This window comes from Nematolebias whitei, chromosome 15, assembly GCF_014905685.2.
Source record: "Nematolebias whitei isolate Nwh7 chromosome 15, NemWhi1, whole genome shotgun sequence".
NCBI classification, from domain to species: Eukaryota; Metazoa; Chordata; class Actinopteri; order Cyprinodontiformes; family Rivulidae; genus Nematolebias; species Nematolebias whitei.
The window spans coordinates 21274065-21299575 of NC_056512.1; the positions used below are offsets into that span (position 1 = coordinate 21274065).

The 25511-nt window shown below is 44.2% G+C and overlaps 1 protein-coding gene across 1 annotated transcript in view; it reads left to right on the plus strand.

Annotated features, from left to right (window-relative positions):
• tnrc18 (trinucleotide repeat containing 18) overlaps nucleotides 1-17719 on the plus strand; it is a gene marked incomplete in the record, with an annotated part of 52701 nt that extends 34982 nt beyond the window's left edge. The window contains 14 exon segments of the mRNA XM_037688871.1: nucleotides 299-508; nucleotides 3412-3573; nucleotides 5042-5505; nucleotides 5829-5963; nucleotides 7436-7577; nucleotides 7653-7770; nucleotides 8902-8977; nucleotides 9135-9243; nucleotides 9355-9471; nucleotides 9996-10139; nucleotides 12000-13645; nucleotides 13727-13963; nucleotides 14865-14939; nucleotides 16276-17719. Of these exon segments, the coding sequence (XP_037544799.1) occupies nucleotides 299-508; nucleotides 3412-3573; nucleotides 5042-5505; nucleotides 5829-5963; nucleotides 7436-7577; nucleotides 7653-7770; nucleotides 8902-8977; nucleotides 9135-9243; nucleotides 9355-9471; nucleotides 9996-10139; nucleotides 12000-13645; nucleotides 13727-13963; nucleotides 14865-14939; nucleotides 16276-16482 (3842 nt within the window).
• Nucleotides 17720-25511: the final 7792 nt, after the last annotated feature.

Genomic DNA, 25511 nt, shown 5'->3' on the forward strand with positions numbered 1-25511 from the left:
ACTCAAATAAACAAGTACCAACTACTTGTACTACTGTTCCTACTTTGCTGTTTTTCACTTGTCGTGGGTCTTCATGGTACGGATCCCCGGCGATAAACGAGGGACTACTGTATTCAATAACTCAAATGCATGCTTTCATTGTGGAGCCCTAATATTTACAGAACTCACCTTTTCAGGATTAATTTTTTACATATTTTTAATTCAGTACTTTAAAAAACAGTTTGAGCTGTTTGCTAAATCTTAGCTGTTTTTGTTTTCCTTGTATCATAAATCATTAATTGCATTTTCTCCACACTAGACTCCGACTCGGAAGAGCTCATTTCCGCCCGAGGGGGCTGGCCTCCTCTTTCGGCAACACATCCCCACGGCAACCAGACCAGGAAGAGGCGGCCGACGTCGTCCCCGACTTCCCTGCTGTCCAGCAAGAAGTCTCAGAAGAAACACAAGCACTTATCGCTGCTGCTGGAGGAGGCGGGCCTCAGCTCCTCTGACGACTCCTTCGATCAAGGTTACTGACCGAATCTTGGCGCTCCGAGCTGTCTTAGCGTTGAGTCAGACAACATCGTGTCTTTCTGCCTCCTCATGGCCCGTCTCTGTATGCCTTTTGCTAAAGTAGCTGTGTTCAGACTGTGCTTTAGCTCGACGATCCCTACCTCTCTTGCTGCTGGCTTGTCTGCAAAGTTGCAGTATTTTGTTTTGGGTTTTTTGTTGTTTTTTTAAGAGTTTACCAATTTCTATGGAGTTTTTATCGCCTGGAAAGCAAATTGTTTTTGTAGCATTTGTACAAACCATGTGAATTGTGAGATGTTTTTCTTTTTTTTTTGTTCTTCCTCAAAAAAGTTGTATTGCAGTTTGGTACCTCTGAGCTTTATTAAAGTGGCTGATTTGATTGGTACGATTGCAAAGTGCTGTGGTCCTTGTGTCTGCTTCATCCGTTTGTCGTTTCTGTCAGTCTGTCCAGCTGCCACTGCACCTCACACATCCGTTAGTGCTCTGTTCGTCAAATATCCCTTCAGTTCTCCTGGAAACGGTTGGAAAACAGGAAATGCTGACAGACGTTTAGCATAGCTGAATCTGAACAGATTAGTTGTCGGTGTAAAAACTCATAAAATAAGTTGGTTTGTAATTCTAGTTGGCCTTGTTTTGGAGTTGGCTGTCGTTTTTTTTTTTTTTATCACTGTTTACTGATGATGTGGCTCAGTTTATCGTGGGGAAGTGAATGCATCACGGTCAATTTGGGGGATATTTGGACAATAGAGCTCCTCCTGTTTGTCTACTAAACCTTCAAATAACCCTTTTCCCTGCTCTCTCTGACACCTCGATGTGTCCTCTCACTTCCCCCCTCTTCACCCTCGATCCCTCCCTCTCCTCCCTCCGACCCCCACTTTTTGTTCCTAACCATGATGCTTTGAGTGTCTCTCAGCCTGTTCCATGTGCTTGTGCTGCTGCTACTGCGACTTTACAGAAGCTTGGCCAGGACTAGCGCAGCCTTGAGCCTACATGACCTCGCTGCGGCGATCCCACGCTGTGGCTAAAGGCTTTGCGCAAGCTAGTCTGTGCTAAGGTGAGGTCGCGCTCCCGTCGCTGCCCCGCCCTGCCTGAGGCCACACCCCTGTCACCTGCTCTGTAAGTAGGAAGTGCCCCTCCCTTTATATTCTACTGAACACTAACCTAAACAGAAATTGAGATACACAGAATTTTTTTTAACTTGCTTTATTTTTTTGTTTGTTTTGTTTTGTTTATTGTTCTCACGAATTGAAGCTCTTCAATGCTGGCCATGGTTACCCCCACTTACCCGACTCAGTGTCTCCTGACGGCCTAAAAGTTTACAGGAAGACGTTTTGTGTTGGACTGAAAAAGAGGCTGTAACCATGGTTACTCAAATGACATATGAGCACAATGCCAAAGGGGCCTCACAGGGCTGTCCTCTCAGTGCCTGCTTGTAACGTCTGTCTGCTACCGTTAACACAGTGGATCCACAGCACCGCACTAGGGTTAGGCTCGTTTAAATTTGATTTCTGCATGTGAAACTGCAGTCCTTGGGGGGGCTATTTTACAAAATCTGGATTTTCTGGGTATTCTGATTTAATTAATGCCTGGTTTGATTTCACAGAAGCTGTTGACAGTGACACAACCATTATTTATTCTGTACAGTTAGCCTGTTAGTCAAGCGTTTACATGATCTGCTAAGGATCAGTAATGTATACTTTTGTACATTTATCTCAAACACTTGATCCATGTCATTCTTTTTAGTGTACTTTGCCTGAAGCGCCATAACTAGGCCCACAGACTGTAGTTAAATTTTGTAACCAAACTGTGCTTGTCGTAGTTTTTATCACAGACTGTAGTTAAATTTTGTAACCAAACTGTGCTTGTCGTAGTTTTTATGGTTAAAGTTGTTTGTGTGTAGACGTGCTGCAAACTGCTGCTCATACTGATGTCAGACATGCAAGCATGTTTGACCTGTATTATTGTTGCTGTCAGGCTAAGTGACTCTGCATTTGTGAAACCAGTTAGGCTGGGATGTTCTGACAAGACTGTCTTCTCTAGTCCTGGGTTCCTATTTTTGTGAAACGGCCCCCCTTGGTGAGAACTAAAACCAGCTTGAAAAAGGTCAAACCTGCAGAGGTCCCCAACGCTGGTCCCCGTAGCCCACTGTCAGGCATTTTTTAGCTGTTTCCCTGCTTCAACACACTTGATTCAAATAATTTAATTACCTACTCAGTGTCATCAAGTTTAGCAGAAGTCTCTCAGTGACTCATTGATTACAGAAGCAGGGAAACAGCTAAAAGGTGCAGGACAGGGGGCTGTGAGGATCAGGGCTGGGGACCTCCAGGCTAACGATAAGCTCGTCCTCGTTATTGACCCAACTTTTCAGATGATGTTTTAAGGTCAAGAGGTCTCGTGCTGTGCATCCACCTTCACTGTTAACTCTAACCCCCCTGAGGAGACACTCCTCCGACTCATCTGCTGTCATGGACCTAACCGCTAACTTCTTGTAATAAACAGCTAACTCTGTGTGTGTTGCTGGCTTATCAGAGGAAAGGGAGTCCATTCCTTCCTGGTATTTATTTTCTCAATAACAAATGGTGTCTAAGCCCAAGTTTGACTCACTCTGTCTCAGCAGGTGTGTGTGTGTGTTCGTCACATGCATGTTTAAGACACAAGCCTGGCTCTTCTGTATTTTCCTGTGCAGCTTTCCAGTGTGACAACAGGCTGCAGTGGTTTGGACAGTGTATTTCCTCTCGCTCTGCTGTTGTTTTTCACCAGCCTACTTGTTCAGATGTGTGGCAGTGCAGATTGTTTGTTACTCTAAGATTCCTCGTTTGTTTGTTTGACAGCTTGCAGTCGTTAGAAACGTTGCTTGAGCTGCCATGTTCGTCTGTGAGCTCATGGTCTTCTCTCTGACAGAGACCTCAGCGGAGGAGGAAGAGTCCGACTTCGACGACATCGGCTGTGAGGAGAGCGGGCTGGGGCTGCTGGCTCAGTTTGCGGCGAGCGCGCTCCCTGTGAGTCCAGCCCCGCTGAGGCTACTTCATGACGGGAAACGCTGCGGCAGGCAAAGCACTCTGGGTAAAACGCAAGACTCTGAATGAGCCACATTTGACTCTTGTTTTTAGGCAAACCGAGCCAAACTAGTATATTTCTGAAGAGATTTTGAAGTGTGCCAAAGCAGGTGCTTCCAAATTTTCAATATAGATCAACTTTCTTTTAAAAGGTTTAATACAGTAGTCCCTCGTTTGGGACCATGCCCCCCCTGTGATAAGTGAAAAACCACGAAGTAGGGGTAAAGTAGTCAAGTAAACTTTATTGTCATTACCATCTCATGTGGTACATGAGATGGGACGAAATTATGTACACAAGTAGTAGTAAGTAGTTTATTTTAGTATTTATATACAGGTCTATATTAAGGCGTTTTAAACCCTTCCCACCCTCTTGCAATGTCCCGAACAATTTTCTAAACTCTATACGCTCTAAAAGAGCGCAGCATGTCATCTACGCTCTCGGCCACGCCCACTTCTTTGCTGCAGAGCGGAGATCCTGACATGATGTCGGAGGAAGCTTCTCCTGTGGGCTGCACAAAGGTGAAGCAGGTGCTAAATAATTTTAAATAACTTATTTTAAATAAACAATCCATGCCGATCGTGCGGCTCATCCATCAATCAGCCAACTGTGTGTCATGTCCACTCTTACTTTGAAAAACCGCGAAAGAGCGAGTCCGTGTTAAACGATCCGGGAAGTAGCGAGGGACTACTGTACTATTTATTCATTATTCCTCTGTTTTTGTCAGAAATCTCTGTTCACTACTCCTTCTGCAGCTTTAGGGTCAATGTACAAATCAATTGGAAAGGCGTGCTATGACTTTTGATAGGCCAGCATCTTACAGCGTAACAAAAGTCACAAAATGTTGCGAAGAATTTCCACATAATCAACGATTTTATGGCCAAGTGAGTGGGGAAAATGCAGTCGTCTTTTGAGCTCTAAAGCTCAATCATGCTTCACAGTAGAAACATCCAAAGTGTAAATGGGTCACAGAAGGTTCGATTTTAAATTACTGAACTGGTATTTTGGTATTTTTATATAACCGCCAAAGTTTAATTATATTTAAAAGATTTTACCACAAAATGTTCAACTTTGGACCTTGAGCTGTCCACAATTTTTACTACCAGTAAATAATTTTGCTTTACTCCTATCAACCTTACACTCCTTATCCTGGTTATCCAGTCAAAATGAGGCATTTTTGTCTTGTTTCACTCAGCGTGTCTCTTCATTTTATAAGACTTATGCTGTAGTTTTCCCTCAGATCATCGCCGAATACAAAGTTCACATCCAAACTGAGTCCCGTTATGAAATCTCATTGTTGTTTGAGGGAAATGCATCACTTTTTTTGCTGTACTGTACAAGTATTGCTACCACGCCATGACGCTGAATAAAATGGTTTATTTATTTATTTTGCATAACGAAAACACGATTAAAAGAATTGATAAACATTTTAAAAAGGCATTTTTGCATCACTTGGCCTTCTCCTCTCCTCCTTCAGGTTCATCTGAATGTGAGTGGTCAGACTCGGGCTCAGACTTGAGGCTGAGAAAGTTTCCATCCTTGCTGCACGGGAAGCGTGCCGCCCCAGAGCTCCCCCTCCTGCCTCCAGCAACCCACCGAGCCGACCAGCCCAGCCCCACCAAGCGCGACGAAGCGCTGCCTGTCAAACGGAAGTCTCTGGCCAAACCGCGCCCCTCGCCTCGCTCACAGAGAAGGTTCAGTTTCGACCTCGCTGCCGGCTTCGGGGGCTTCAGCGAGGACGAGGGCTGGAACCGCCGGCGCAGCGAGAGGATCTTCCTCCACGATGCCACCACTACAGCCAGTCAGATGTCTCTTTCTGCCCCTTCCTCCACCATTCAGAGCTCCTCTTCCTCCTCCGGTTCAGCCCCATCTCTCACCCCAAAGACGCCCTCCAAACCCAAAATCACTCCACCCAGCCGGGAGGGGAAAGATGTGGTGAAAGTATGTCAATAATTCAGCTTGATCCGTTTTCTCTCCTGTTTCATTATCTTCCAATTTTTTTGTTATGGCTCCACCTCTTGCTTCAAAGTGTGTGTACAGTGTAAATATTTGTGTGTATTTAGGTGTGTATGAGTGTGTCAGTTCCAGCAAGGCTTCTCTGTACTTGTGTCTCTGCAGCATTCCCCTGCTGACTGTCGTGTTGTTGACAAGAACGAACAACTGCAGGCAGCCTGGGAACGTTGCAGTCTGTGCGTTTGTGTGTCCAGCTGAGGCTTGGTGCGCACATTTATTCATTCGCACGTTTGTGTCGTTTTGAAAAACAGAAAAAGAAGCCAAAGGACTCCCCCTTGCCTGTCAGCCCATCCAGGTTGTGCAGTCCAACCACCGACGGTCCTGCTCCTCGGAGCCTGAGCCCGGCTCACAAGAGCCAACCAAAGGCTAAAAGCAAAACCAGAGAGGTCAGTGGGAGGATGAACTGAGCCGCTACGGATCAGAACTTAATTACCTTTTACCTTCATGTGCACGTCCTACAATAAAGAAGCAAACTTGGAAATGATTGTGTGTGTGTGTGTTGCTCACGTGTGTGTTTACGACACAAGTAAACAGTTTTTAAAAAAGGCGAGACTGCAAGAAATGAGCTGTTAACTAGTTTTGTTGTGATGACGGTAAACTCCGTGTGTTGTGTGAACTTGTTGCTCAGACTTGTTGTTGGAAACATTAAAAGCAGCTGAAGTGAGTTCTGGGAGCAGAAGGTGCTGCTGTTGGACTTTGAAAAGTTAACCGTGTTGTGTGTCAACCTGTTTGTGTGGTTGATTGATAAAATTACATATCAAATAGTCTGACCTTGTAGACTTTGTTTTTACTTTGAAAAAATATTTTAAGAACATATTTATGTGCAAAATAACAACCTTCTTCCATATTCAAAGATGTCTGAAACAAGACAAAATAATCTGGTCTTTATCAACGATCCCTGCAGGTTCTGCTACTCAGATGTACTGATTAACCACCAAGCAGGACTTTTAGCAGTTTGTTGCTCTGGAGCAGACAGATGTGAGTTTATCACAATGCCAAAATGGAAAGACATCAGCAATGAACTTAAAGAAGCAACTATTGCTGCCCATCAATCTGGTGGATGATTTAGTGCCACTTTAGAACAACTTTGAGTCCATCCTTCTTCAGCAAGAAAGATTAATATAAGTGTAATTTGTTTAAAACGGCTGCAAAGCTTTCCAGAAATAAGACATCCATTAAATTCACCCCGAGGTCAGACCGTGCAATGCTCAGAGAAATGGTAAAAAGACCAAAAGCTCCACCACAGACTCTTCAGGTCTCAGCTGGCGGTTAAAGGTTGAAGCTAATGAAAAGTTTAATTAGAAAACACTGAACAAATATGGCTGTTTGGTTACAGGAGTCCTCTCCAAAAGAAGTTCACAGACTGACTCTGGTTTGCAGAGTTGCACCTGAATGAATATTAAGACCAGACCTGTGGAGTGTTGTTCTTTGGGCTGATGAGATCCAGGAAGAGATATTTGGACTCGAAGCGCAGCAACACGTCAGGCAACGTATCTGCTCAAATGCATCGTACCATTTGTCAGGCGCAGTGGTGGAGGTGTGATGATTTGGGCTTGTTTTGGTCCTGGGATCTCTGGGTACCCTGCAGTCACTGAGTCAGTCATGAACTCCTCTGTTGACCAAAGTATTTTATAGAGTCAGACGTGAGACCATCTGTCCCAACAGCTGGAGCTTGGACCAAACTGGGTCATGAGACGAAATAAAGATCCCAAACACACACACTTTAAACTCTAAAACAGAAAGAGGACTTTTCCTTTCACCATGACTTTATAGTATTTTACTTGTTGATTCTGCTGCTAAGTATTTTTAAGTGTATGTCTTTTTAATACGAACCAAACTGTTTTTTGTTCTATTTTAGCCGTCCAGGGGTGCCGTGAGCCGTCTGATGGAGAGCATGGCTGCAGATGAAGATTTCGAGCCAAACCAAGACAGTAGCTTCAGTGAGGATGAACTTGTCCCCGCACGAAGTAACTGCGCATCAGAGAGATCCACTACGCCTGGTCAGAGCCCACACACCGACAGCCAGCCTCTGGTTTTAGTGAATTCACACTGATGTGTAGTTGTGTTGTGTTCAGCTCCGGTGCAGTGTGTGCTTGATAAAGATTCTCTGGTGGACGGGCTCCGGGTGTTGATCCCAATGGAGGACCAGCTTCTTTACGCCGGACACGTGAACACAGTGCACTCCCCTGACATGTGAGTAACCAAAACCATTAGACCACTTTAATGTTTGTATGCTAAAGGCGTAGTGAAGTAGCTCTACTTGTATTTAACGTGCAGGATTTATTTCTCACAGTTGCAAGAATGCTAATCATCTATTAGCCAAACTGTAAAGCTGTTCATTTAATCGTGCAGAAACGTTCATCTGCTCAATGTTTAAAACAGAAAGATAGACATCTGGATATAATTTGTCAGAACAGGGATAGTTTTTTATTTTAAATTCTTTGTTGTTTTTCCGAACACAATTAATCTGCAGATTGAATTTCTTCTCACTGGGTTATTCAGCATAAATGTCAGAATCCCTAAAACATAAAAAAAGAGTGTCGGGCTTCCTGAGCAGTTTGAAGTTTCATCCAGTGCGTGTTTTTGTTGGACTTTATCACAGTTTCAGGGTCAGCTAATTTACATTTGAGGCAAACTCCTTCAACTAAAACTGGAAATGGTGGACAAGCTATGGTCCCAGAATTATTGGTAGCTTTTCCCAGATGACCACTAAATAAAAGATGGACTTTGTTTAAATATAAGATTAAATAAAAAGCCACCCAGTACCTAAACATGTGGAGTTCTTTTAGCTCTTGATTTGCTAGTAGTTTGATTAGCTACCAGGAATGATACTGACGAGCTTAGCTGTAAAACTTGATAAAAATCTAAAACACAGAGAGCCATCGAAGAACAGCAACCCCCATGAAAGCATTAAGATAAGAACACTGAATTACTTTTTTCCCCTCAAACATCAATCATGAGTGAAACAAAACATTTTTTGTTTGTTTGTTTGTTTAGGGGAGAGGCTGCAGGAGCTTAAGAACTCCACCTGTACAACTTAAACCTGTTTTTATCTAGTCTTATCAGATAGAGAATGTCCTGTTGTGATACTTAGCCACAGATTTTATCCAGAACTAAAGTGCTGCATTGGTAGTCAAAGACAAAACGCTCCTCTGCTGGTTGGTTCACATCCAGGAAGTCAAAAGATCTAAAACGTCAAATCTGCCTTGGGCAAAGAAACCTTCTTCACAGTGAACTCTTCTCTGTAATGACAAACCTTGGCTTCAGCACGTTCATCCCTGACTTTTAAACACAGCTTCCCTCTCCTGTATTTCCCCGCTGCAGCTACAGCGTGGTGGTGGAGGGGGAGAGAGGAAACCGACCACACATCTACTGCCTGGAGCAGCTGCTGCAAGAAGCTGTAAGTAAACTGCAACTTTCTCACGAGTAAAGAGGCCACGGCGCTCTCATTTCTCCTCGTGCAAGGGATGTGATATCCGGAAACACGAGCGTGTCAAACAGACGTGCAAAATAAAACACTTGTCGGTGGCTAACGGCTCTTCTTTGTGTCTTTACAGATAATCGACGTTAAGCCTCCATCAGTGCGTTACCTCCCAGAAGGCACCCGCATCGCTGCCTACTGGAGTCAGCAGTACCGCTGCCTTTACCCTGGAACTGTAGTCAACGGTGTGACGACACACAAACATCCATGAGCAAGCTCAAACCTCTCCCCTTCAGTTATCACTGCAGCTGTGTTTGCCGTCAGCTTTTTGAATTTTCTGATTTTCTCCCAAACAGGAAGTTCAGACATCGACGAGAATGACGACCTCATCACGGTGGAGTTTGACGATGGAGACACGGGCCGCATCCCCCTCTCCCACATCAGACTGCTGCCGCCTGACTACAAGATCCACTGTGAGAGCGCGCACGGCCTCACCCTTTAATTATTCTGGAGCACACACAAACTTCTCCTCATAAAATGTTCACATATAGTCGTAAATGGGAGTTTTATTTCCCAGTCGGCTGCTACTAAAACACACCTGCTCAATCCCACCATGGTTTCTCTGTTGGTGTGTCTCTTACAAGTTTTCACCTCAAACAAGGCGATGAAAATAAAAATATAAAACAAATTTGCTTCATACAAACTAAATATTTACTGAGATTGTGGCTCGAAGCATTTTATTTACAGACTTGTTTATGTTTTTCAGTACAGAGGCGACTGTCTACATCATGAAAGCAAAGTGCCTTTAATATGTTTTCATGAGTCAATAAACAGATTAACACTCTGGTTCAGTTAGGAAGTTAAAGCAGATTAAACACAACAAGCAGCTGATTCAGACGTTTTCGTTTCCTTTTACTGCTGAGACGTCAGCGTTCTTTATTCTTATGTGAGAAGTGAAAGGTTCAGACTCAACGATGTGGACTCCTCTTCTGTCCAGGCGCCGAGCCGTCCCCCGCACTGCTTGTGGCGGGACCGTCCAGGAGGAGGGTCCGCAAATGCAGCAAAGAGACGGGAGCAAAACCAGAGGAGGCCACGCCCAGGATCAAAGGGAAACCTGGTCGCAAACCAAAACCCAAATCAGGTAAGGGCTGAATGGCTGTGGCTCATTAAACTTTAATAGTGTTTAGCACACTGAAAGTAAACCTTATCCAGTGTGGTCTAAGTGAAATACAATAATATAATACAATCAGAATCTGCCGTGCTCACTCCACAAACAAGGTAGCTAAACAAATCTGGAAACATTAATGGCAGTAACTCGTTAAAATCACTTGTCCACGCATGATGTTCGTATGGATCAAGCCCATTAATTACCCTTATTTTCTCTATGTAGCGCTCCTTTGCATCCTTGTTTAGCTTTTCAACGTAAGGAGCCTTGCTCTTCCAATGGTCCATTTCTGTTGCTTGCGTTTTTCGAGTCCTTAAAAATGGCAACCACAATCCCAGAATGCAATGTGCCATCACATGGTTGCCCATTCTCTATACAACCCTCCAGTGAATTCAAGATCTTTTTCAGGGTTTCCTCCTAGTGATCTGGTCTCGGTAAACCTCCAGAGGGAGGTGTACAGAATGTTGTTTGGGCATCGGATTAAAATACCAGCACAACCTCAGATAACTCTTTTTAATGAGGAAAAGCGCTCTGCTTAAGCTCCCTTCACATTTTGAAGCTCCTTACCTTTACAGCCGAGCCCGGCCGTTCTACAGTAGAATCTCTTCAGCCTTTCGGTCACGTCACATGAATAAGTGAGGGTTGGAACGTAGACAGACCAGTAAATCAAGAGCTCTGCCTTTCTGCTTAGCTCCTTGACTAGACAAACCGGAGCAACGCCTTCATTACTGCAGATGAGGCCCTGATCCGTTGATCCTTCTCGGGCTCCATCCTTTATCCCCGTGAACAAAACACGCAGACAGTTGAACTTTGCTTGAAGCAAAGATTCACTCCAACCCAGAGGGTGCAGTCTTCGTCACAGAATGTCTCTCCTTTGTATTTCGTTAGGTCTGCAACTGACTTTACATAATTTAATTTTGTCAGGAAAGAATCACTCGTACCAAACTTCATGCAGCGACTCCATCAGAGCAGTGGGTGTTTGACGATAAAAATGTTTGTAACTGGGAAAATACTTTAATTTGTGAGCGTCTTTGCAGCCACACCTCACATCTCTTTGTTTTGAAGTGAAAAATCTTTTCTAAGGGTAAGAGAGCCTTGCCTCCTCATGTTCTCCTTACTGGCAGCACAAACATGAAAAACAGAAGTAGGGCTAAAACGCCAATAAAGGGGTGAATCAGGATTTGATGTAAATCTAAATACAGCTGGATCAAATATTACTCCTCCTGTTAATTGTCACATTGTTTATCAGGGTTAGAGCAGACAGAATTAGGCCTGAGGCAACTGACTGAACAATAATTCTTGTGATGTAACTTTCTTGAGCATCCTGTTCTTCTCTTCCCCATTTAAAACTGTTTACAGCTCCTTTAATATCCAGAAGTCATTAATGGTGAAATGAGTTTTAAACTGTTTATAGCTGGCATGATTTTACCGTGTTTTATCTCCGAGACCGTGCGAGAGCTTACAGTGTATTTAAAAGTTAAAATCTCTTGCTCGTCTTTTGCGTGAGTGATCTTTATCCTTGAATAAAAATGCTTACGTTCTGATCAGCCCTCTGTATTTTTGTCATGATATCAGTTTATTGCTGCTGTTTGTCTGAAGCTCAGTCTGTAAAATACGACGCCTGTCCCCAGCTGCTGACGCCGGGTGTTTTTCTGACTCTGTAAGCACTTCTGGAATGTAACGTTTTCATTTTAGAAATGTTTCCTTGCTGATTTGTTGGCCCTGAACAAAACCACAAAAATCAAAAGGCCTCGTGACAAAAATGTCGGCAGACTGAGAATAAACTCGGCTGCTCTAAGGTTTGGATAAAAATTAACCTTTTTCTTTCCTCCTCAGAATCTTCTGAAAGTCAGGATGGTCAGGAGAAAGATGATCTTTTATCGTCCTCCCCCCAGCCTGTTGAGAGACCCCTACCTCCAGCAAAGTCCACCCAGGACAGGAGCTCGTCAGTCCAGAAAACTGCTCAGGAGAAACCCCGACCTGCTTCTCGACCAACAATGGGATTGCAGGCAAAACCGGGCCGTAAGAACTCCATGACCCCCACAAGCAGCCCTGCTCTTCCTGCTCCGGTTCAGAGAAAGAGCGGCTCAACCCAGCCTTCAAAACCAGTCCGGGCCCTCCCCCCTTCCCTCTACCCTTCCACCTACGGGAAGGTCCTGACTGTGGACCTGTACAGTGAACCCAACCTCAGCTCGTACAGCAGCCAGCGCACAGTCAGTCCCACCACCAGCAGGCCCATGTCCAGGCCCGGTATGACCGTATCATCCAGTCTACCCAAATCCACCCCCAGACCCACCTCCGCTTCCTCACCCAAAACTAAGCCCTCCTCAGACCCTCGCCACAGCTCTGGAATACTCCCCAGCCCAGTCTCCAGGCTGTCCACAGGCAGCTCCTCTTTAACTTCCAGACCATCATCTTCTTTGTCCCCCACCTCCATCTCCAAGCCCAAACTGAAGATCCCATCAGAGATGTCCTCCAGAACCGTTCCTAGGCCGAGTTCCAGCTCCGGACAAACTGTTCTCAGCGCTGCAGTGAGGCGGAAGTCCCTGTCAGCCGAGCCTCTGGTTAAGCTCGATCACGAAGGCGTCACCTCCCCGAAGACCAAGAAGACCAAGGCTTTGATGCTGCTGGAGGGTCGGGGCCTCCGGCGAGACCATGGCCCCGCAGCCGATCAGAAGCTGCTGAGGACTAAACCTGGAGCTCCGGAGAGAGAGGCCGCTCTACCTGACAAGGAGGCTGCCTATAAGTCATCCAGGCTGGCTAAGGACAAGGCGGACAGTTGTGGGAGAGGACAGGAGACAGACACAAGAGAGGAGAAGGTTAAAAAAGAGGAAAGTAAGGAGTTGGAGAAGAGGGAGGAGCGACGAATGAAAGAGGAGTCTCAGAGCAGCAGCAGCTCCGAGTCGGAGGAAGAAACGGAAAACGGAAAGACCAAAAAGAAGAAATGCACCTCGAGCTGCTCGTCCTCCTCTTCATCCTGCTCTGGTTCCTCCACATCTTCATCGTCATCATCCTCCTCTTCGTCGACTGATGACTCCTCCTGCAGCTCAGATGAAGAGAGGACCCCGATGCCTTCGCTCGCCCCGATTCCAAAACAGTCAGTGCAGGAAAAACCTAATGAAAAGGTGAAAGAAGAGGAAGAGGAGGTGAAGGAGGAGGTTGAAGTCAAAGTGGAGGAGGAAGAGCAGTCTCAATCTGATTCTTCTCCGTCAACCCCTCCAGTCCTCGATGCTCCGGCCCCCACTAAACCTCCTAAACCCACCACCGGGAAGGGCTCCGGGCAGAGGGGCCGTCCTCCCAAGCCGAAGCCCAGCGGAGGAGAGGGGAAGGTGGAGCGACCCAAACGGAGAGAGGGGGTCCACCTCCCAACGACCAAGGAGCTGGCTAAACGACAGAGGCTCCCCAGCGTGGAGAACAGACCCAAAATCTCTGCTTTTCTTCCAGCCAGGCAGCTCTGGAAGTGGTTTGGGAAACCCACTCAGGTGAGAAAAACTACCTCCCCCACCCCTTAACAAAAACCACCTAGCTGCTTTCATCTGAAGACATTTTTCTGTCCTCTCCAGAGACGCGGCATGAAGGGCAAGGCCAAGAAACTCTTCTACAAGGCCATCGTGCGTGGCCGAGAGATGATCCGCATTGGAGACTGCGCCGTGTTCCTGTCTGCCGGGCGGCCCAACCTGCCCTTCATCGGTCGCATCCAGAGCATGTGGGAGTCCTGGGGCAGCAACATGGTGGTCCGGGTCAACTGGTTCTATCACCCGGAGGAGACGAACCCCGGCAAGAAACTCACCGACAAGAAGGTTGAATAATTTGCATTCTGTTACAGATGGGGATGCATGATACTGGATTTTTTCCGATATGTTAAAACTTATTTGGCCGATAACTGATGCTGATATTTTATATACTTTGTCAGAACATATTCCTCTTATTTAGGCTTATTTGCTGCAAAAATTGTGCAACAGCTGTAAGAGCTGGTGACATATTCAGTAACAGCCATATGATATGCATATCACTTTAACTTATATTAAATGACAAGTGTTAAATGTTATTCATTAGCATTAGTCACCTGCGATGCTGGCTCACTTGTGGAGGATTGTTCTAGCTGCAGCGTGGATCCTCTGCACCTCTGTGCATGAAGGACAGACTTTAAGATCAAAGTTTTTGTCTTTCCATTGTGCCGTAAGAATAATCATGCTAACGGGGCTAACACGACGTCTAAATGTCTGGTAAAACTCACACAAGTGCTATCAGCTATTAGCTTCTCAATGACGTCGGAAATGACGGCTTGTAACTCAGTTAAGGCTACTTTGGAAAAATATTTCCGACTGGGGACGATATAGCGAGACTTAACGTAGTCCATCAATCTTCTGAATTCAACATCCTCACCAACCAAAAATAAAACTTCCACACCGTCGACATTTTGAACTTTCCTTTCTGCCGTGATCAGATCAGGTAGGTGCGTGACGTCATCACGTTGTGCTGGCGCTGCAGGCATCCTTGTCACTGGGCTGTCGTACAACAACATCTTTTATATCAGCGAGGTATTTTGATGGAATGGCCGATGTCCAATATTGAACTTGAACGCTAATATCGTCCGATACCACGCCGATAATATCGTGCATCCCTAGTTACAGACGATGTATGAAACATATTCAGTCAAAAGTGTTGATTTGTGATAATTTGAGCTCGTTTTCTCGCCAGAACTGGGACCAGATGTGCGGTCAGTCTTTGCCAGCTGCTCTGCACTCGTCCATCCAGAGGAAGGACTTTATAGAGGTGAGAATAAACCGAACCCACGGGCAACCGGAGCTCTCGGAGCTTCGCTCATCCAACTTCTTGGTTGTTGCTGTGAACTTTTCTCTCCCCAGTGCTGTTTACCAGAAACCACCAGATTGTTCAGAGTGTGATCCCAACATTTTACTGGTCGAGAGTTTGTTTCTGTAAACCCTTTAATGATCGTTGTTCTGTGGCTCTAACTCTTGACTCGTAGTCAAGAGAATGTTCAACTTACAGGATGATACGTCACTAACTTGTGGCCGAACTAAACCCCCCAAAGTTATTGCAAACTCCTTTATCCCCACTCGCTTTTTAAAATGTTAACATTTGTGACTTCAGTATGTCTCACACTGTTAAAGGTCTTTTCTCCAGCTCTCCTCAGAGTACTGAGAATCACATCTTTCATTGACTGAGCTCAGATTTTTCTCCCCTGAACTGAATTTAAAGGCTCTTTTTAATCTGTCGTGTCTTTTAACATGAAACAATTTAAAAGTTGTTTATCTCAAAACAACGGGGAGTGTTTGTTTGAGACCATTGTCTTATGAAGACTGCTGTCAGGGAGTGAGTAAGGAAGGCGTGTGGTTACCATGGTGACTAATGAGCCACTTGCAGCAGCTTCAACATGTTTTATAAACGTTGTTCTCTTTAGCCCTTTTAAAGTTTGTTGTCCCCCATCATGGGGTGAAAAGGGAGAACTGGAAATACCCTCTGTTTGTCCGTTTACGTTGTGAGCTCAGTAACTTCATAAATAAGTGAAGTACCGACCTCCATTTTGTGCGTGGCTGCATCGAGGCAAAACAAAAGTTCCTTTAGAAAACTGGGGTGTCGCTTCTAAATCCAAGATGGCCAGCGCCATAGTTGTAGGTAAACTGATCACTCCTATCACTTGAGGAAACTATGCTTTCTATTTTTTATTGTGCTTAAAAGTGTAGTTTCCCTTAAGTGATTGGGGTGGCTGAAGATCAATCATTGGTAGCCGAGACCACCACTGGCCACCCCCTGGCTCCGCCCATGCACCTTGCGGTGGATAAAATTGCTCCCTCCGCTGCCAGGATCTCCCATCAATGCACCTCCTCGTGCAAAATAAAAAACTACCTCTGGACAGTGTTTCCTACCCTCTTGAATATGTTGCACCAAAAACATTAAGGTTTTCAGTTCCAGTCCAGAAAAACACTCATGAGCTCGAACTAATCCCTAAAAACTCCTTTGAAGACGTTCATCTGTTTGTTCTTTTACTCCCCTTTTTTTTCATCAGTTTTTAAGCCCTAAATTTATGTTTGGTCCTGCATTAAGTAACTTCCTGATTAAAATGTCTGGGTTTGTTTTGTTTTTTTAGCGTGCCCTCTACCAGTCGTCTCACAACGACGAGAACGACGTGCAGACCATCAGCCACAAGTGTCTCGTGGTGAGCGTGGAGGAGTACGAGCAGATGATCCACACCCGCCGCTACGCCGACAGCGAGGACCTCTACTACCTGGCCGGCACCTACGAGCCCACGACCGGCATGATCTTCAACACGGACGGAGTCCCGGTCATCTGCTAGACGAGCTACTGAAACCAAACCGTGACCTCACCTGGAGACCGGCCCAACCTGCGCTCCAACACTGCTTTTCACTCTCCGAGCATTTCTCCGTGGACTGAACGACTCGGCGACTTCGAGGAGACAGGAGACACTACAGAGACAGTATTATCAAATCGTCTCCTGAAGCGTTTGCACACACACACTTCATGACCACGTTCTGCTCGTTTTACGTGTAAATACACCCAGACACAAACAGTATGTATGCTCACACGTGCACACAGTGTAAATACTCACCTCCATGTAAGACACGGTTATCTAGAGGAACATACGAGTGTTTTTATTTTCATGTTGTAGATTTACGTCGGTAAGTTTCGTTTTGAAGATGTTAACAGTGGAGAAGCTTTAACGAACTGTGAATGACGGTAGACGCCGCGTCCGTTTTCTTCCGGGACGGACACGAACAAAAAGCCGGTGTGGTGTTGTGCCGTTGCCGTGGTGATGTTCCAGTCACGTTCCAGTCGTGTATACATGTATGTACAGAACAGCAGGACGCACAGAAAGAGAGAGAGAGGTAGACTCACAGCGCAAAGCACTTAAAAACACTTCAACCCTCCCCACCCCGACAATCCTAACTCGGACTGAACGTCCCTGTTTTAATAATAATAATAAAAACTCCATCGTTGACTCAGGCGTAACAAAGTGGAAGTTCTGCTCGTGTCAGCACTTCTCAGCTTTTGTAGTGAAAACACACTATGAACGAAAACCAGCTGCAGTTTGTGGATCTAATACGTTTCGCGCTCGGATCCAGTGAGAACACTTTTCTCCACAGCTGCCTTCGAGAGGCCGTGGAGGAGGCATCCTGGGAAACGCAGGATGCTTTATTTATTTTTTTAAAGCTAGAAGCCCCTGACTGGGAGCCCAAGTGAGGACGGCATAGGAATCCCAGCGAGGGTTGTAAACACTGCAGTCAGTCCAGGAGGCATGAAGGTCGCGCTGCTGGTTCCCACCATGCAGCTGTTGCTCCCATTAGTTCAGCATAATTCACTTTCACACTTGTTTTCCACACACTGGGCTTCACTTCTCTCACCACCTGCAAACATCCGGTGTTTGTTCGCTGCGTTTTCTTTATTTGGCGTCACCTCGGCTGCTTTATGGACGTCATGTTTTAATCGCGTGACGCCGTTTAGATGAGCGTTGACTGAGGAGGCTCTGTGCCTGGGAGTCCTGGAGTCCTACACCCCCCACTAACCCTCACCTGCAGCCACATGTCATGTGACCCGCCCGTCCGCCTGTTTGTGGCTCGTGTTTTTTCTACGTGCCTCGTTGAACGTGTCTTTTATTTTAAGTGACTGTTGAATGTCGTGCTCAGGATTGTGAGTGCTCTGCCTTACGTTTCCAGGCCTTAGGATGATTTGCCAAATCTTTTTTTGTTGCTCTCCTCTAACGTCCTTCATGGGTTGAAGCTGCAGAGGAACATTTACCCCGCTCTGCCTATTTATCACACGTATCTGTGTAAATACCACACCGCTGGCTGCGTTCCTCTTTCTTTACGTCGCTCTGCCTCGCTGCAGAGATTGAAGACTTTCTTGTTGATATTCAATAGGTTTAATATTTTCTACTCTCTTTGAGACCTTCTGGTGTTTACTACATTTGCTTGATCATAATCTCTTTTTTTATTATTATTATTTTGAGATGGTTAGATGACGTTGAGAGGAAGAGCTAATCTGGTGTTTTCTTTTTAAAACAACGAGGCACGTCATTTTGTTGAGATTAAATCTGTAATCCAGATGTTATAACTACCCAGTAACGGTTAATATTGTGCTGCTAATCTGTTAGTATTTAAAGTTGTTGAAACCAGGTACAGAGACTCTATGTGCTATACTTCTAGCTTACTGAAATCTTCTATTTCCCAACATTTCCCCTTAAAAACGATAGTTCCTATACTTTGAAGTGGGGTTTATGGAAATGTTTTGAACAGTAAACATCTTACCTGTTGTAGATGGTTCATTTGAACAAGCTCAGTTTGGAGAACACGTTTAATATTGTTCAGAGTGACGAGCTAAAGTCTAGTCTTATTACAGAAAATATCAAAATTTAATTGTTTAGTTCTAAAGCAACTCCAGTTTCAAAATGTTTATAGCGAAGGCAACAATAAACAAAGAACAACATAAGTTTGTTTATTTTCACTTTCGTCAAGCTGCAGTGTTTTTTTTGACGAAAGTGAAAATTTCTTTTGTTCACCCGAGGATCTTTGATTTTGTTGACGTTCATCAGTTCAAGTCGTGGTTGTTGAGTTCTGCTACACGGATCATCAAAAACAAAATACTTTACATTTCTACATCACTGTCAAATTTACTTGGCGTGGTTAATCTGGTGGAAACAGGATATTCAGGCAGGAGGTGCTACAGCTGAATTCAATGGAAATGGTGGTGTACTGTAAAACTGACGTCGTTAAACTTGAGCAACGTTTGCAGGAACTGCTCCAAACGTTTTCAGGTCGAAGTTGTTGAAGTCGTTGATTCACTTCAGACTCGGCCTCTCTCTGACTAGCCGTTAGCTCATCGATCTGGACAAAATTAAACCTGGTTTGTCCAGCACGAACTCAAACAGCTTTCTACAACAGGTAAGATATTTATTGTTCATAATCTTTGCAACAGAGCTTTAAAAGATCTGAACTACGCTGCTGCTCTCATGTCAGAGTCCGATGTTTTGAGCGGACGTCCGTTTGGAAGTTCTGGTCGCACCGAAGTTTTTCAGAGTGAACAGGTTCAAGTGCCCGTTATGAATGTTTACCCCTTGAGCTGCTGAAGCACTTTTTTTCTGTGTATATCTGAGTGACGACACAAACACACACCTTTAAACCCTTTAAGGTATGTGGTGTTGCCTTTCCATCTCTTATTTTGCCCACCCCCACCCCCACCCAAAGCCTTTGAACAGGGTCCGACACATTTATCCCACTACGTCTTTGTTTTTTATATTTTAAGAGCCTTTGTAAATGTTAATTTTATTGTCATTTCAAATGTCGCTGCATGCCTTTTAAAATGTATTTTTTGCTGTGATTTCTTTATGTATATTAACCCCCCCCCCCCCCCCCTGAACAATCGTCCACGCCTCTCAAGCGATCCTGCTGATGGGCACAGGGAGCTAGCTGCTAGAAAGAGAGGAATGGGAGAGCGAGCAAAAGAGAGAATGAGAGAGAGAGAGGTGGACTGGAGGCTGGTTCTTCGTCTGCTGTTCCTTCAGTATCGTTATCGTCCTGTTACAGAGAAAAAGATTATTTTGAAAATATAAGAACCATCTACGTTTTGTAAATGATCCTTCGCCGCTGAGGGAAGAAAGCTATCAGAGTATACTTTGTACACATGTCTAATCTTGTAAAAAAAATGCAAAAAGAGTACATTTTAGAGAGAAATCTGAAACTAGATATATTCTGTCACCCTATACTGTATGTGTAAGAAACTTTTTTTTTTTACAGACAGCAACCACGTTTGTCAGTGTTTCTTTGGAATTGTTTTAGTAAGTCAATATTTTATAGTTAATCAATAAACAGATGGAACTACCTTTTTTGTCGTGTGTTTCTAATTTAAAACTCATTCAGGCCCAATCCAGACGTGATCGTAAACGACCTCAACTCATTCATGGGAGTTTTAAACTTTACATTTTCTAACTTCCTGGAGCAGCTACTGGGCTGCTATGCTAACGTTAGCTTGTACAGGAACGAGTGAATACAAGAATAAAAAATGTTTACAGAAGCATTCGGAGAATCAAATGCCTGTCCTGTTCCAGGTGTGAATGCTTTAATATGCAGATGATATTTGGTTTAACAAGCAGAGACTTTGACACAAATGTTCTGGACCAACTCCATTTCCACCCAAAAAAAAACGTGTCTAAAAGTCAAATATTTTAAAACTAGTGGCAGTAATGGTCCATTTCATGAACGAGAGACTTGAATGTATTGTGAGGTTAAGATATAAATTAATTTATGGATTTTGATAAAGCAGTGAGGTTCTGCCCCGGTTCAGTTTTCCATGAACGGCTGACAGCAGCATGGCCGCCATCTTGGATTTTATGAAAAGGCCAACTCGCACCAGATTTAGTTCGAACAGCAAGTGGAAGATTCTTCTGAACGATTTAATCTGCAGGGTCACTCCGCTGTCCACTTGCAGGCGAGCTGCGCTTGATGAATGGCACAGTGGAGCAGCGGTTACTGCAGTTGGCTTTTCTGTGTGGAGATGGCATGTTCTCCCCATTTGCACCAGTTTAATAACTTTAAATTGATCCTGTGAAGGACTGTCCAAGGTGTCCACGGCCTCTCGGACAATAACTACAGAAGATGGGGTGGATGTTGATGCAGATGTGGACAGGACCTAAATCGCCTGATCACTACAACGAAGTACAGAACTGCATGTGCACCTGACGGGACTCGGACCAACAGAAGAGAAACTGGTTTATTATGGCGACCATCACCACTGTTCATGAGCAGGGAAGCCATGTTGGATTTTGACGACAGCTCGTTTTCTGATTTAACTCCGAACAAGCTGCTGAAGTTTCAGTTTGAACAGAAGAAGAAGGCCTCTGGGTACAGTTTCATTTTGTGCCGACTGCTCCTTTAATCAGCTGTGGACCGTCAGGCCTCCATCTTGGCAGCTCTGTAATGAATCTGCTGCTTGTGATAAAATGGAGGAAAGTTCAGCAGCTTCTGCTGAGCTGCTGAATTTAACATGAGACACATTTCACCACTGCTGACCATTCGTGACTGCCCTCAGCGTGTGTGTGTTTCTGTGTGTGTGTAATTAAATCTTTGCTGATTTGAATTAAAGGTGTGTTCCTGTTTCACAGAGGCAGCAGCAGTCAGGGCTTCGGACTCCTCGGTTTCTCCCAAAGGTCCAACATCAGCAGAACATCAGAGCCTGCTGGGAGTCTGACACACACACACACACACACCTCAGCATCGCCACACACACTCCTGTGGGTGTGTCAGCATGCCGTGTTCTGATTGGACAACATCCCATGAAGAGAGAAATTCAATTGGCTGACGCCTCATCACATTTTAAACACACAAGGCTGGTGTGTGCGCGCGTGTGTGTGCGTGTGCGTGCACACGTCCTCTGAAATGCTCTTCCTAGCAGGTTTCCCAGGAGACAGGTATCTGAGGTGGGGGTGCGTTCAAACACACACAGAGCACGACTGTTTAAAAGGTTTTTATTTAGATGGGACCTTCTCACAGTTTTAGTTGTTTGTCCTTCAGCTCTGTTGTGTCAATAAATAAATAAACAAATAAATAAAGTACCACTCTCTCATTCCAGTCTCACCGCTTGTCCTTTCTTTCACAGTTCACGTTAGATTTGCAGACGTAAATTTTTGTGCCCACTTGATACCAGATTTTATAGTTTCATATTAAACCTCATCCTTATTAAATGAATGTAACGTACCCTCTAGACTTGTAATTTAAAATTTGCAGTGTAAAGGTTTATAAAACTTCAGATTATGACCGCAGTGGTCTTTACCTACTCAGAACTCTAAATCTACAGATGGAGGTCGTTCACAGGACTATCTACAACTAGTAAGATATTTATTGTCAAGTACTCTTCCATAGTACCTTATCTGTTACATTCAGACTGAAGGTAACGTGGCCCAGATTTTGTTTCCACATGTGGAGGGAAAAACTGGATTTTTAGCATTCTTCTGCACCGCCTAGTGCCAACACAGAAGAAAGCACCCCATCTGACCTGGCCATGATGTCACCTTGTGAAGACTTTGGAGAGGAGGCTCCTCGCCCATCGTGGTGAGAAGGGGACCGGTGATGCTGCTCTGCTGCAGCATGCCCTCACACCTGGACCATGATGGAGGCTCAGTAAGTTCAAAACCTTGAAGACATTTGAGTCACTAAGTTTTTGCTCTCCATTAAGGACGGCCAGTTCCACCCTCTTCATGACACCCTACAAAGACAGCGAAGCGCCTTCTCATACAGACTCACTCAGCCACAGAGTGATGCTGCAGGAAATCATTTGTCTTTTTCAGTTTCACTCTATAAACAGCTCATCGATAACAAACGAACAGTTCCACTAATCTGCTAACAGCTAATAGTGAAGCTAACTTTTTTTTGTTTAGCAGATTAGCATTTTCACAAACTTTGGAAACCATTAGCAGACCAATTAGCTTCTGCTATTTTTAATCAATATCAAAATTCACACATTTGTTCCTGCCTGTTGTGGGCGTCTCTTGAAGAGTCCGTCAGGCACGCTATTGGCTGACTACATGTCCACGTGACAAGACGTGACTGGTCGACGCAGCAGCAGCTAGCTGAACAGCGTAGCTCAAACGCTTCCTCCTCTGTGCAAAACTTCAATATTAATCCCAAAAACAACAACTATCCCTTCACACACGCAGCGCTACACGCGTGCGTCATGCACCTTGTGTGTAGCTACATGTAGCATCTTTAGCGTTTTGTGCGCCCGCCTGCAGGGTTGTAACTGGTGTGGACTGGGCGAATTGCCACAAATGACCCACACCTTCAAATCAAACCATGAGAATCAAACTAGCAACAGGTTTGTGTCAGTCCCACCTGTCTTCATCTGGAAGGAGACAAAGACGTGTGACGCAGACTGAGAGACAGTTGCCTTAGTTAGCGTTAGCTTCTGCTAAGTTTTATACCTGTTTAGCTGCGGTTTAGCATTAGCAAAGCTAATGTTTTAGTTGGCAGATTATGGATTAGCAAAACCAACTTTTAGGTTGGCTGTGTCCACCACTGGATTCATGGGAATGTTGCCAAATCACTTATCATTCTCGTTGGTACAACCCCACAATTAAAAAGTTATGTTGGGCAAAATGTAAATAAAAACAGACGAAACATTTTCTTCACATTGGAACATATAAAACTATAAATTGTACCATTTATAGAAAAAAAACTGGAAGATAATTTAGAATTTGATAAAAGCACATTTTAACCACGTTGTTCTGTGTTTATCACTGCGGAGCATCCATTCTTCTTTTAGCCTGCGAGGATCAGAGAGCAGCAGCTGGAGGTTTTATTGTCCCCACGTGTAGGTTGGTTCCAGCTGTTCAACAGTCCTAGGATGCTTTTGCTGTTTGTTTGTTTGTTTGTTTGTTTGTTTCACAATGAGTCAAATGTTTCCATCAGTGTGTGGACTGGACTGCAGCTCAGTTTAGCAGCTGAACTCTTCTGTTTAGCATTGACTCCCTGAAATATGTAAGACCATCACTGAAAAAGATGTCATCTGGACAGGAGCAGATGCAGGTCTAAAGCCTTCCCAGATGTGTTAAGTTGCTCGTGCCGTGAGAACTAATGCACCCCCATATCATCAGAGAGGCAGGCTTTTGAATTGTGCACCGATGGTCCCTCTCCTCTTTAGTATGAAGGATGTGTTATTGTGGTTTCCAAAAATAATTTCAAATTTTGAATCATCTGACCTCAGACCAGTTCTCCACTGGCCATGTTTCTGGCAGGTGTTCACGAATGGCTTCTTGTTTGCACCATAAAACTTTAACCAGCATTAGTGAATGGCACAGGGATGAACAAAGACCCTAACGATCATCTATTGTGAAGAGTGAGAGGTCAATCTGCCTGTGTCAATCTGCATTATGCAAGCTTACCTCTGCTTTATAACTTGAATCCCACACTCCGTTTCTCTGAATTGAGAAAGCTCCTCGGATGAGAAGCGAAACGTCTTCAGTCACAAATAAATTTCATTTGTTTTGTTTTTAACCTTTTTTGGGATTCACAATGAACTGTGTTTACAGACGGAGGTTTATGAGATTTATTGCGGTCCATTTTTATTTACATTTTACGCAACGTCACAACTTTTACAGATTGGGGTTGTAATGTAGTTTATCTATTTGAAGCAACAGCTCAGGACTGAAGTAAAGATCTAAAACAGTTGTAGTTCAGATGTTTAAATGATGTTGCACGTGTTTTTTTTGTGTGTGTGTCTGAATTTTGATTTTTTTTCCTCTTCATGTCTTTTGCCTCTCATGATTGATTTGAACGTAGAAGATGACTGGGCCATACAAATATTAGTTTAGAGCAATCCCTTGTGAAGTGTGTGTGTGTGTGTGTACATGTGGTGCATATCAATTAGCTATCTATTATTCATGCTGACTACGTAATGAATGAAACATCACAGTCTTTGTATTTCAGGCATGTGTACACACACACACACACACACACACACACACACACAGACACACATGCACAGCTGTCGTGGATGTTTAAGCAGAGGAACATTGTGAATGAAATCCCATTGTAGCTGTGAGGACGTGGTGATGCCCACTGAATACATGACACTGAGACCCTCTGAAGACCACCGGCTCCTTCTAATTACAGAAAAAGGGTCCATTTTGTCCAGAGAATGAGGACAGTCTCTAAAAATGTCTTCTAAATGTCCAGGCACTGGAACCCAGATAAGAGATGAGCTTCTAAAAATGCTGATGCTCTGGTTTTCTCCCATTTGTTATAAAATGTGCTTCAGGGGCAGCAGAAGGTGCCTCATGGGCATTTAGCCCCTGGGTTTGCCTGACAGGCTCTACATGTTCTCTTTACTGGTGGCTTTGCAGCTGAATGCAGGCAGAACCACTTCTGCATCTTCTGCACTGAACATGCACCTAAAAACAGAAAAGACTGGTGAAAAAAGAAAGTAAAACGTGTATTTTCTAAAGATAAAAGTGCACGAGATTTCAAGTGAGTTTGTTGTTGTTTACACAGAAATGCAGGTTGTCAACGATGTTTTATTGTTTCAACAATAAATGAGTGTCATGACAAATGGCTTGTCTTCCCACACATTTAGTAAACGATGTTTTGACAACCTAATAATGAATAATTACAACAACACACACAAACAGAATAGAAGAATCAAATGGAAGAATTTTGTTAATTATTAACAATGATAATTGTAAATTGTAATATTTTGCTGTTTGTCGTCATATAATACCCAAATCAAAGCACTTATCTTCTCATATTCTTTTCCTTTCAGTTCGTCACCTCAGCCTTTTTACTGTTACAGACTTAAAGGGATAATTCAGATGCTTTAAAG